General features: G+C 48.6%; 1 protein-coding gene across 1 annotated transcript; it reads right to left on the bottom strand.

Moving 5' to 3' along the window:
• Nucleotides 1-4,563: 4,563 nt before the first annotated feature.
• Nucleotides 4,564-8,762, bottom strand: LOC139013650 (cystatin-C-like). Its single transcript, XM_070419810.1, has 3 exons — nucleotides 8,446-8,762; nucleotides 5,688-5,801; nucleotides 4,564-4,877 (listed from the first exon to the last, which is right to left on the bottom strand). The coding sequence occupies exons 1-3, from the start codon at nucleotides 8,686-8,688 to the stop codon at nucleotides 4,794-4,796; spliced, it is 441 nt and encodes a 146-aa protein (XP_070275911.1). The 5' UTR covers nucleotides 8,689-8,762; the 3' UTR covers nucleotides 4,564-4,793.
• Nucleotides 8,763-13,793: the final 5,031 nt, after the last annotated feature.

Raw genomic sequence — 13,793 nt, 5'->3', positions numbered from 1 at the left:
GCCTTGAGTGGAGCTCAGAGCCAGCCAGGGCGGGCAGGAAGCTTGGCTTCCACCATCACTGGAACAACCAAGTCTCCTGCTTGCTCCAGCTGCATGGCTGTCGGTCGCCATCTTGTTTGGGTTAATTTGCATATAGTCACTCTGATTGGCTGGTGGGAGTGGCTTAAGGCATAGCAAAGGTACAGTTAATTTGCATGTTTATCTTTTATTAGTGTAGATTGTGGAACAAGAGGTTTCATCTTGTGGTAAAGGAATTTCAGGCAGCAACAAGCATGCAAGGTAAGAGGCCAGCCCACACACACAGTCCTGTAGGCTGACACTTACTCATATGATCCACTCAGCCACTGCCCCCTTGGTTAAGACCTTCCTCTTAGGGAGCTGATTTCCTGGGCACGCCTCTCAAGCTCCCCAATCTTCCTCTCGGAGAAAAGAAAATGTAAGCATTCTAATGTGTTCAACTGATTTGAGCATTTCTGTGCAGGGTGCGTCTTTTTTAGACCACTCTGAAGAGTTACCACCCTGGAGAGTGCACATAATCTTGTTAACTATCTTGCCATTCAATCCATGCCTTGGTTTTTTCCTTTATGTAATCTCCCTTACATTCCATCCTTAATTCCAAATTCATAAAAGAAACTTCAAACTGCCATTCTGGGAAGCATCTATCTAAGTCTGTGGAGATCTTGCTTCCAGGCTTATCCTTTGTTTGCTTCAAATGAACTTTTATAAATAAATGATTTACAGATTTGGACCTTTTTCACATTGACATTTGCTTGGTGTAGTCAGCAGAATTTCAAATAAACCCACCCAGAACCACCCTGCATAAATGAGTGGAACAAATCTCTCTCTCTCTCTCTCTCTCTCTCTCTCTCTCTCTCTCTCTCTCTCTCTCTCCCCGCTTCCCTCCTTCTCTCCCTCCCTCCTGTTAGGGTCACCGAAGGAGGAACGCCCGAGAACAAAAGGGGTAAAGACTTATGAAATTTATTAGGTCACCTGGATACCAGATGGGCAGAGCCCGCGAAATGGTGCCAGCCCCCAAAGACAGAGAGTCAGAGGCTTTTAAAGGACTCTAGGCGGGCTTTTTCTGGGAGGAGAATTCTCTGTGCAGGTGCAGATTCTGGGAAACTCCGGAGGGGAGAGAGAATGGTCTTAGCAAGTGGAATGTGGTCTCAGCAAGTGGAATGTCCACCGTGAAGTGGCCTAAAGCTCAGTTCCCAGGGGAGGGGGCACTGATTCAATTATTTGATCAAACCTATTACTTTCCTTTCTCTCTCTGTAAGAGCAATAAATTTTAAAAAATTTTCTTTATAGTAGTGGCTCTTAATAGTCTGAGTCATGCCTCTGTTTGTTAGGCCCAGTTCAGCCTGTGACATGGCCCTTTTATCAGTGGTCTAATGCCTCCCAGGTCCAGAGGGCAGGACCTGCACTGTCTGCAAGGTGACCCCTTGGAGTGTTACTTTGAAACAGTCAAGAAATGCCGTGGGGCAATCAGCTCTGAGGAATGAATGGTGAATTCAGCTCCTGCTCCTCTCTATCAGTTAGGACTCATAAGAGCACACGCGCCAGAAAAACCACCCAGCAGGCCTGAAGAGAGGGGATGACCCTCTCACGTAACTAAGAGGTCCAGACAGCAGGCGCTGCTCAGTGCCGGGACTCAGGTGATGTCAATGACCTGCTCTTTTTTTGTCTCTTCACTATGTTATTGTGCCCCCTGTAATCTGGCTTTATTCTCAAACAACTGCTTTAGACTTCCAATCTTCTATTCAAACCCAGCTAGAGAGAGGCTGCTTTTTAAGTAGCTTAAACAAAGTCCCACATTAAGCCTCAGGAGTCTCCCCCTCTCCCCTCTGCTGCCCCAGGTGGCCAGCCTTGGGTGATGTGACATCTTTAATCCAATCACTAAGGCTTAGGGTGATGGGCTGTCCTGACTGGCTTCGCCAAGGTCACCTTCTCCAAGCCATGGTTCAAAAGGTAAAGTCACCTTCCCTGAAAACAGGTGGAATGAGAGGAAGGAAGGGGGCGTCGTCACATGAATTATTGTCTTGTTTTTATCATCAGAAGGCGGGCACTCTCTGATTTGTGAGTCAGCACTAACCTCAGGGATTTTCCCGTGGTGTTACCTCCACCTGGACAATGCGATGTGAGAAACACACAGGGCCAAGGGCTAGCATTCCTCAGCACAGTGATTCCCAAAGTGGGTGCTACCGCCCCCTGGTGGGTGCTGCAGCGATGGGGGGGGGGGGGGCGGTGATGGCCACAGGTGCATGTTTTAACTTTTTTTGTATTACCTTTCTATTCTGAGTTCAATAAATAGTTTCATAATTTCAAACTTCAATGTTTCTAATTTACACCCTTCTTTACTATATTTTACGAAAAAGGTAGAAACATTAATATATATATCTTTCTGTTTAATTGCTATTAAAATTTAAAAAAAATTAATTTCCAGGGGGCGCCGAGTAATATTTTTTCTGGAAAGGGGGCGGTAGGCCAAATAAGTTTGGGAACCACTGCCTCAGCACCATTCATGGCATGGCGAGTGGAGTGGCCGGAGTGGAGTGGCCAGGACAGGCAGGTATTTCACTTAATCTGTTCCTCAGGGGCCTGGATTCCACAGGCATTTGGGTAAAAGGAAAACATGTTGTTATTCATGATGAAAAGACTTCACTAAGAGGGTAGAGCCTGTTGACTAGGAAACCCTTTATATTCTGAGCACCTTGATGGGTGTGATTAAGTCTTGAAAGAACTGAGCTGCTCTGCCCCATAGAGGGAGGTTTGGACCTCCAGCTGACGGATCCTTGGGAAGGGATCTCCAGGAAAGGGATAGGGTGGACAAATGAGAAATGCCAAGGAAAGAGGGACCAGTGAGAGAAAGAAGGTCAGTGACTCCGAGAGGTGAAGGTCAAAGGGCAACTACCTCTAGGAGTGAGGTCAAGAGCGTTTCAAGGAAAGGGTTGAACATGTCAAGGTTATTGCTCCACAGAAATCTCTTCGGCTGCCACAAGTCTCCACAAAAGTTCACTGACCTAACGAAGGCTTTGGTTGAAGGATGTTTTCATGTGGTTTTGTTTGGTTGCTTTTCATTTACTGGGAATCAAGAAGGGGGCTGGGTTATATATCTGCATGGATCCCTGGAACCAAAAGCACGTGTGGATGCAGGTGTCTTTGAAAGAGAACCCTGCACTGGCTGCAAATCCCAGATGTTGTAGGAGTCTTAGGACTTTTAGAGGAAGTCTAATTGAGTTACAGGTCTGCAGTTCCTTTGGGAATCAATTGGATATCAAAATCCCAGTGCCTAGGCCCCAGCCCTGACCAATTAAGTCAGAAGTTCTCAGAGTGCACAGCAGGCATCAGTATTTTTTTAATCCTCCTCGGGTGATGGCATAGGCAGCCATGCCCTAGATTACGGGGACTCCAGCTGCCATTTAGTTGTTGTTATTAATCCTCACCTGAGGATATTTTAAAAAAATGATTTTATTGATTTTAGAGAAAAAGAGAGGGGAAGAGAAGATACAAACATCGATCGGCTGTCTCCTGCAAGCCTCCTACTGGGGATCAAGCCTGCAACCCAGGCACATGCTCTGACCAGGCATATGCGATCTCTTGGGTTCGTGGGTCAATGCTCAACTGCTGAGCCACACCAGCTGGGCATCTGAGGATATTTTTCTATTGATTTTTAGAGAGGGTGGAAGGAAGGGAATGGGGGCGGGGGGGGCGGGGAGAGAAAAAGAGACATCGATGTGAGAGAGACACAGTGATTGTTTGCCTCCCACAAACGCCCGACAGGGGCCGGGGATCAAACCTGCAACCCAGGTACATGCCCTTGACCAGGAATGGAACCTGCAACTTTTCAGTGCACAGGGTGATGCTCCAACCACTGAGCATACCAGCCAGGGCTCTGACTGACATCTGAATGACCCTGAGTGTGTCTGACCCTGGGCTACAGAAACCTCTGTATCATCTGACACCCTCCCCCGCGCCCCCCCCCCCCACCCCCCTTGCCTCCAGAGATCCAATACCAAGGGCGTGAGAGCAGGACTGCTTAGAAGTGTCTGCTCCTTGTTCGGCTACCTTGTTCATGAACTGTTTCTCAGTTTTATGTGTGTTTGTCCACATGGCAGAGTATAATGAAGAGAAGCAGGTGAATTATCGCTTTCGTTTCTAGGGAACCTCAGCCATCACATCAGCCCCTGGGGTCTGATCAGCTCAGCACATCTGGCGGAAACCTATGGCTCTGCAGAAGCTTGCAGAGGGAGGCCCTGGGCTATGGGATCCGTCTGACTCCTCCCTACTGTCCAGCCCTGCTCACAGTCTGACTTCTTTTCTACCGCAGCAGCCAAGTCTCCAGAGCCAGCAGCATAGGTCCCTTCCTCTTTTCCTTGGTTTCCAGGCCCCCTCCATGACTCAGTCATCCGAAATGGGGCAGCATATTCCCCAACATGCCCACTATGGCCATCCGTGTCAGCTCTCTCTTCTCATCTGCCCTCCAGAGCCAGGGAAACAGGAGCTCCTGGTAAAGTAACTGCAAACCCTCAGGCACATCCCCGAGACAGTGAACAACTCCAGGAGTAGCTGATGTCATGTTTTATTGCATAAAGTGGAAGCAGAACATGCACCGGGCACAGGTGCATCTAGAAAGCACTCTACAGAAAGAAGCAAGTGAGAGCCACTTAGCTGGTCACACAATGCTCAGAAGCTTCTCCGTTTGTCTCCTGAGGCCAGCACACTGAGGGGGCCCCACCAGGGAGGGGGCGTGCAAGCGAGAGGCAGCCTGCATGGCCCCGCCTGTCTCATCTCCTCTATGCGTCCTGGCAGTTGGACTTCACCAAGGAGGTCTTGCCCAACCAGGGGACAGTGTATACCTGGAAAGAGCAGAGGGCTTCCTGCAAAAGGGAAACGAGAGAGATGGTCAGTTAGGGCTACAGTCAAAAAGGAAACGGCCCAGCACGAGGTCTCCGAAATGCAGGTGAGGAGCTGTGGTTGTTTGGTGGACCTCTCGGCCCCCTACCCTGTGGAGCCCCCCGATAACAATGCAGGGCTCACCAGGGGCTTCTTGGTGACCCCTCCCATTACTCCAAGTCCAGGAGATCTTCATCCCCCATCCCTGCAGGAATCCACACTGGTGTAGCCCCAGCATGGCCCTTTAAGGAGCAGCCCAGCAAAGCCACACAGCCCCAGGGGGTGGAGGGTATCAGCCAAGTTCCCTCCACCTCCAGTGGGCTGGCACTGAGACAGGAAAACCTCCTGAAAGAGTCAGTGTGTTTGGGGAGGTGACAAGCAGATGGAGGTCTCCTCAGCGGCTGAGACAACCCAAGAACCAGTCAAGCCCAGGGGAGAGTCTGGTGTTCAGTAGCAGGGCAGCATGGGTGGGCTTCTCCCATACAGGCCTCTAATTCCCTCTAATCTGTTCCAGTGGCTGAGTCTGGGATTAAAGGGCCCTATCTCCACCTGCTGCTTCCTTCAGTCAGCAGGCAACAACCCCCCAGAGCATATGGTGCTCAAAGGTCCCAGCTCAAATGCCCTTATAAATTCAAATTAGGAACCTGTACACACAAACTGACACCCTTTCCCCCCACCCCCCAGCCCCTGCACACCCCACCCAGGCCACAGCACTCACCCATGACATATCCCCAGGGCACAGTCCCACCCCTCTGCCCTGTGTGCCTGGCCCCTGGCCCACATCAAGTACATACCTTCCTCAGGTGCGGCTGCACGTGGAAGGGACAGCTGGCCAAGTTCGGCTGGGACTTGGTACATGTGGTTCGACCGATTTCCACATCCAAGAAGTAGTTCAGTCCAGCCACGAGCTGTGCACATAAAGGGAAGGATTGGTTTTCATTAACTGCCCACGTCACCCAGGCAGGTACCTTCCCGTTAGCGTGCATTGGGCCAGCATTCAGGGGTTGCCAGAGCCAACACCCAGGAGGCACCCAGCCACCTCCTGAAGGCTGCCCAAGTCTGTGTGCCCCAGGTCCTCCTTGTAACTTGTTTACGGAGCAGCTCTGACAAGGTGAGTCACACAGCCTGGCAGAAGAGAGGCAGGAAATAGAAGGTGGAGCCAGACATCAGCATTCTGCCAGGAGCTGGAGGTGCAGCTCTGGGGAACTAGCCAGGGTATCAGCAAATCTACTGTGCCAGCGCCAGGAACCAGGGCAGGGACTAAGGCAAAATGACAGCTCTGCCGGGGCCATGGCTGGTTCTGCCTCAGGAAGACTCACATGGTAATGGCCTTGAAATTACAGTCCAGTTGGTAATATCCAACCCATCGAGACTCTCATTCCATGTAACCAGGTTACTCATGCCCCCACTGAGCAGATGCTTCACACACATACACACACAAACACACACACACACACACACACGCGCACGCACGCCAATAAAAGATGCCCCTGGGATGCCTGCCTTTCAAGTTATTTGTGAGGGGAACACTACTAGTGTGCCACACACTCACACCTTGTGTCTTTTACATTTGAGATTACAGATGTGAAACCTGTGCTCACACAGGCAGTCCCCAGGCACACCTCCTGAGAACTCGGAGAACCTCGAGATGAGGGGCCCAGACCAGGCTCTGGACTCTGTCCTATGGATGCCAAGCAAGTCCTACGATCCCTCTGCTGTTGGTTTCTTTCTTTTCTTTCTGTTTTTTAAATTTATCTTTATTGTCGAAAGTAATACAGATGTGCCCTTGGTGTCAGTTTCCCACATGGGCCGATGAGTTGTGACACCAAGCTGGGGTCACAGTGGAGAGGAGCTGGTAGGGACCTGGTGAGCAAGGAGTGCACGTCCCATCCAAAGGGGCCAGTGCCAGCCAACGGCTGCAGGAGAAATGCGACCAATCTTGACCCATCGTCTGACGTTTCCAGAGGAGGCGAGAACAGGCTCTAAACACTGGCCTGCAGCAGGCCACACTTTGCTGCTGCGTGGCCATGCTCTGCTCTTCCGTGGTCTAAATTCCAGCCTTCCTCCAAGGACAAGCTCAAGGCCCAGCAGCCCCTCCGGATGTGCCCTCCATTCCCCTTCTGGACTCTGCTGACTGCTCTCCCTATCGGGCCAGAACCTCGGGGCGGGATGGCAGAGGCAGGGTCAGGTGGCCCTCTCTACCCCAGCAGACATTTACTTACTACCTCTGGCTTCTGGTGGTGGGGTACCCATCTAAGGGTGGGGGGGGCGGGGAACGAGACTTCAAAACCCAGAGCCTCCTCCAGAGGTCTGACCTCTGGAGGGAAGAACACTCCAGGGGCCTTTCCTCCAGGACCTCTCAGCAGCTCTGGATTCTTAGGCAAGACCCTCTGCCGTAGCATCTGCCTGGATACCGCAGGCTTATCCTGGACTCCTCTGTGTTTGCCGGTTCCCTCAAGGCGACCAGGGGAGCAGTGAGGGCCCCAACTCAGTGCCAGAGGCCCCAAATACCATGGCACAGAGAGGACAGGGAGGTTGGTGTCGTGGCACCTGTTGAGAGGAGACTCAGAGAACATTCCTCGATTGCATGTCCCAAATCTTATCCTGAGGAGACCTCAGGGCCACACAAACGGAGTGCCAGTCCGCACATTTAGGCCGGACCCCTCACAAATGTCAAGGTGAAGAGGCAGGCAGACAGGCTGCTCCAGGGAAAGGGGCTGCAGTGCAGGAACCAGGAGTGTCCCTGGCTACAGGGGACCCCGGTGGACCTGCCACAGACATCTGATAAGTCTCTGCATTAGGTCACTGTTTCAGGGTTGATTCCTGCTGTTCAAAACTGTACTGCGATTCTTTTTAAAAATGCCTGTTTTTAGGAAATATATACTCTCAAATAGTTCAGAGAAATAAATGCATATATGTACCCCCACACACATGTGGGGAGGAAGCGAGGTGGATAAAGCAAACAGGGCAACATTTGGACTAATCTGGGGGAAGAGTCTACAGGATTCTATGTTCCAGTTTTGCACGTTCTGTGTAAGTCTGGAGTTATGTCAACATGAAAAGTTAAGAGGAATAAAGTTTTAAAAAACCATTCAGTGGCACAGCTGGAGGGCAGCCGGGAGGCAGTCGGTTCTCCTTCGCCTGTGGTCATTAAGTTGCCAACTCACTCTGACTCCCCAGTCCCACGGCCTGGCGGGGAGATAAGTGGGCTGGACCGCAAGCCCTGTCCTTGCGGGGCTGGTGCTTGGAAACATAAGCGCAGGCCTGGCACGGACCCAGAGTGCCCGCGACCCGCTGCCAGGCCCGGGGAAGAAGCCCGTGGTCTGGGGGTCACATGAGAGACCAGAGACACTGCCGGGCTGGGAAGCACTGGCGGGGGGGACCATCCCGCGAGTTGGGCGCTTGGGGCGGGGATGATCGCGTCACAAGGGCCACGCCTCCCGGGGCACAGGCCCCTCCTCCCCATCGCCTCGCCCTGCCCTCCCCCCCCCCCCCAGGCCTCCCGGCCCCTCGGCCCCCCGATCCTCCCAGCCCCCCGACCCCCGGACGCACCTGCTTGCGGGCGCGCACCACCCGCATGGCGCGGCTGTGGAAGGCGTCGTTGCTCGCCTTGTTGTACTCGCTCAGGGCGAAGTTGAGCGCCTGCTGCACGCCCTCCTCGTTCACGTCCGCCTCCGCCAGGCCGCCCACCAGGCGAGGCCTGCCCGCGGTGGCGCCGGCCGCAGGGCTCGCGGTCAGGGCCAGGGCCAGGGCGAGGGCCAGCAGGAACAGCGGGGCGCGCGAGAGCCCGGCCATGGTCGCCTCCAGGGGAAGGAACCGGAGCGAAGAGACGAGCGTGGAGGGTGCGATCCAGAGGCCGCGAGCTCCGCCCGCCCACAGAGGCTTTTATGCCGCCGGCCGCCCCGCCCCGCCCCGCCCTCCGCTCCTCCTTTTCCGCCCGGCACATCCCCACCCCCTTTCCGCAGACCGGCCCCTCGCTGGCCCTGCCCCGTTTCAGTCCTCGGGTCCTGCTTCTCCAGCCAGCTCCCTTCGCCGGCTCTTTGTCACCATCGCCAGCCTTAACAATCCTTCCCCTCCTCCCGGCTCCTCCGCACCCTGAGCCCTGCCCCTGGACCCAGTCCCGGTTCAGCCGCCGAAGTGCGTCCGGGCTCCTCCCCCGCCCGTTTCAGCCCCTCCCCACCCTCCCAGGCCTCCTCTAGGGCGCGCCGACGCTCAGCTCCTTCTGGCCCCCCCCTCTCTGGGCCTGAACAGCTGGTAACCCCTGAATTCTAACTTATTCTTTTAAAAGGGAAAAATCGGTGTCTTGGTCTCTGAGCAGTGGGTCCAATTCTAGGAATGCCAGAGCACGGGCACGATTTCAAAGGCTGGGGAAGATGCCATCTGCGCCTTGTACTGCGGAGTATCTTTGCCGAACATAAGTGAAGTACTTAACCTCTAATTGGTAAAAAGTTCGGGTTCTCTTTTGCACAACTCATGTAATTTATTCAACAAACCTTTCTTGGGCTTCTCTCAGGCCAGGAGGTCTAGGGTTTGTGTGTAACAGGTGGCGAGTGGGCGAGTGAGCCTTGGACTTGACATTGTAGAGGGGCTGCCCTATAGAGATGTAACCGAGTCCATGTGTAGCTTTCTGTTTCCTAGTAGACACGTTAAAGAATGTAAAAAGATACAGGTGGCAGTAAGTTTAAGAATATTTATATTTGATGTGTTAACTGAAAAAAAAAACACAACAAGGTGAGAAGTGACAAGTGTTGATTTGCGATTCAAAAGAGCAGCTATTCCAGAAGCACTGTTTTAGGCAGAAACCCATAGGGTTTCTATTAGAGGTGAAGGTAAGGGGTATTTATGATAAAGGGAAGGGGGTAACTACTTGAAAAGAAGGAAGAAATTTCTATGGGTGTTAATAAACTAAGGAAGGAATTTCTACAGATGCAGATAAGCTAACAGTGATATTTGTCCTAAAAATGTAACTGATTTTTAGTTCTGTAGTTATGACCTCTGCTTCCCTGTTTTGACTGCGGGAAAGAAAATATCTGCCAAGGATGGCTTCTTGTGGTTCACTGGGCCCAAGTGTAAAACTGGAGTCTGGCAGCTACTGTGGCAGAGACCTCTAAATGCACACTGCCTACCAGAGAGAAGCCACAGGCTGAGCGGTCAGCCTGTGCAACGCTCCTGCATCGTGAGGCAGCCCTGGTAAGAGAGCTCTTAGGATTGAAATTCAACCAATAGAGCTGAGACCTTCCTGTCCAATTTGAGACTAGGGAGGGCTATTTGGGCCAATCAAATTGTGATGATTTGGAGTCCTCAGTTGCATAGCAAGGGGCCAGTCAGGGACAGGGGGTGAGCATCATGATATGAGCCAGCTTCCTTGCAAGACTGTTTCCCCAGCTGAACTCTGAAACTAGAACCTTCACACTGAGGGCACCTCATCTGGGCCACTTCTCCAAAGTTGTTTCAAAATCCCGCTGTTCCAAACTAGTTTCACCAGAAAGGGGGGTGGGGGTTGGGGGTGGTGGTGGAGGCGGGAGACAGAGAGGACTCAAATAAAATCAGAAATGAAAGAGGAGAGGTAACAACTGACACCAGAGAAATAAAGGAGACTGTGAAGAAATATTAGGGACAACTATATGCCAACAAGTTAGACAATCTGGATGAAATGGATTAATTCCTAGAAACATACAATCTTGCAAAACTGATTCAGGAAGAATCGGAAAATCTGAATAGATAGATTAAAACTAATGAAATGCAAGCAGTAATCAAAACAAAACAAAACAAACAAAGAAAAACCCTCCTGAATAACGAAAGTCCTGGGCCAGATAGCTTCACAGGTGAATTTTAACAAACACTCAATGAAGAACTAACACCTGGCCTTCTCAAATTATTCCAAAAATTTCCAAAAGGATGGACGACTTCCAAGCTCTTTTGGTGAAACCAGCATTATCCTAATTCTAAAACCAGATAAAGACACTACAGAGAAAGAAAAATTATAAGCCAATATCTCTGATGAGCAGAGATACTAAAATTCTCAACAAAATATTAGCAAACTGGGTCTAGCGATACATTAAAGAGATCATACACCAGGATCAAGTGCAATTTACTCCAGAGACGCAAGGTTGGCACAATATCCGAAAATCAATAAACTTGATACTCCATATAAACAAAATGAAGGATAAAAACAACATGACTGTATCAATAGATTCAGAAAAAGCATTTGATAAAATCTAGCACCCATTTATGACAAAAACATTCAGCAAAGTGGGAATAGAGGAATCATCTCAACATAATAAAGGCCTTATATGATAATCCCACAGCTGACATCATGCTCAATGGGCAAAAACTACAAGCACTCCCCTTAAGATCAGGAACAAGACAGGGGTATCCATTTTCACAACTCTTATTCAACATATAACTGGAAGTCTTAGCCCCAGCATTCAGATGAGAAGAAGATATCCAAATAGGAAAAGAAGAAGTAAACTGTCATTATTTGCAGATGACATGATACTGTATACAGAGAACCATAAAGATTCTACCAAAAACTACTAGAAGTGATAAATGAATTCAGTAAAGTAGCAGGATACAAAATTAATATCCAGAAGTCAGTTGCATTTTTAGGCACTATCAGAAAGGGAAACTAAGAAAACAGCCACTTTCACAGTTGCTTAAAAATATAACATAGAAATAATTTTTTTTTCAATTAGCAATAATTGAGCCTTGGATAAACCTCATTGGCTATGATACTGCACAAAGCTGACCTAGAAATAATTTAACCCAGGATGTAAAAGACCTCTACTCAGAAAATTATAAGACACTGAAGAAAGACAATGAGGAAGATACAAATAAGTGGGAGTAAATACTGTGTTTATGGATAGGAAAAATGAACATCACTAAAATGTCCATACTACCCGAAGTGATCTATAGATTCAACGCAATTCCTATCACGATACCAATAGCATATTTCACAGAACTAGAACAAATATTCCAAAAATTTACATGGAACCACAAAAAATCCCAAGTCGCCTGGCAGGTATGGTTCAATGGTTGAGTGTCGACCTATGAACTAGGAGGTCATAGTTCAATTTCTGTTCTGGGCACATGCCCGGTTGCAGGTTCGATCCCTAGTAGAGGACATCATGCAAGAGGCAGCTGATCAGTGGTTCTCTCTCTTCATTGATGTTTTTATCTCCCTCTCCCTTTCTCTATGAAATAAATAAATAGATATATATATTAAAAATCCGAAGTCATCACAGCAATCTTCAGAATAAAGAACAAAGTTGGAGGAATCATGCTACCTAATAGCAAAGTATACTACAAAACCATAGTAATCAAAACAGCATGGTACTGGTATTAAAAAAGACAGATAAATGGAACAGAATAGAGAGCCCAAAATATACCCACACTTTTATGGTCAATTAATATTTGAAAGAGGCAAGAACACACACTGGGGTAAAAATAGTCTATTCAATAAATGATGTTGAAAAAATTGGACTGATATGTGCCAGCAAATGAAACTAGACCACCTTTACACCATACACAAGAATGGATGGTGTAAACTCGCCCTGGCCAGTGTGGCTTAGTTGGTAGGGTGTTGTCCCATGCACCTAAAGGTTATTGGTTCAATTCCCAGTCAGGGCACATGCCTGGGTTGTGGGATCAATCCCTGGTAGGGGCATGCAGGAGGCAGCTAATTGATGTTTCCCTTTCACATCAGTTTCTCTCTCTCTCTCTCTCCCTCTCCTTTTCTCTCTTTCTAAAAATCAATAAAATATTAGAAAAAAGAACAAACATAATGAATTAAAAGCTTAAATGTCAGACGAAATCATAAAATATAGGCAGTAAAATCTCGGATATTTCTCGTAGCAATATTTTTTCTGATATACTATCTCTCCTTGGTCAACGGAAACAAAAGAAAAAAATAAACAAATGGGACTACATCAAATTAAGAAATCTTTTCACAGCAAAAAAAACCATCAACAAAATGAAAAGACAACCTACTGAATGGGAGAACATATTTGCCAATACATCTGATAAAGGGTAAATATTCAAAATGTACAAAGGACTTATAAAACTCAACACCAAAAATACAATCCCATTACAAAATGGGAAAAGGGCCTGAATAGACATTTTTTCAAAGAGGACATACAGATGGCCAATAGATAAATGAAAAGATGGTTAAAGTCTCTAAATATCAGTGAAATGCAAATTCAAACCACAATGAGATATCACCTCACACCAGTCAGAATGGTTCTCATCAATAAATCAACAAACAACAAATGTTAGCGAGAATGTGGAGAAAAGGGAAACGTGGAGAACTGTTGGTGGGAATGCAGCCACTGTGGAAAGAAGTGTGGAGTTACCTCACAACATAAAAAAATGGAACTGCCTTATGACCCAGCAATTCAACTCCTGGGAATTTATCCGAAGAAACCCAAACCATTAATTCAAAAGAATATCTGCACCCCTGTGTTCATTGCATAGTTATTTACAAGAGCCAATCTTTGGAAGCAGCCCAAGTGCCCCCCAGTAGGTGAGTGAGTAAAGATGTTGTGGTACATTTACACAATGGGATACTACTCAGCCACAAAACAGAGCTTGGATGAACCTGGAGAGTAGTTTTATGCTAAATGAAATAAGCCAGTCAGAGAAAGACAAGTATTATATGATTTCACTTATTTGTGGAATCTAATGAACAAAATAAACTAACAAACAAAATGGAAACAGAGAACAGACTGACAGCTGTCAGAGGGGATGAGGGGTTGGGGAGCTGGGTGAAAAAGGTGAATGGATTAAAAAAGAAAAAAAAAATCCTAAACCAAACAAAAACCAGCAACTCATAGACACAGTCAGCAGTATGATGATTGCCAGAGGGAAAAGGGGGATAAATGGTGATGGAAAAAAAAATTCTG

The sequence above is a fragment of the Myotis yumanensis genome, unplaced genomic scaffold (genome assembly GCF_028538775.1).
Source record: "Myotis yumanensis isolate MYYU_CA2020_CCGP unplaced genomic scaffold, mMyoYum1.0.hap1 SCAF_7, whole genome shotgun sequence".
NCBI classification, from domain to species: domain Eukaryota; kingdom Metazoa; phylum Chordata; class Mammalia; order Chiroptera; family Vespertilionidae; genus Myotis; species Myotis yumanensis.
Note: the sequence above shows the minus strand (reverse complement) of the source record. Positions and strands in the feature narration are given on the sequence as shown.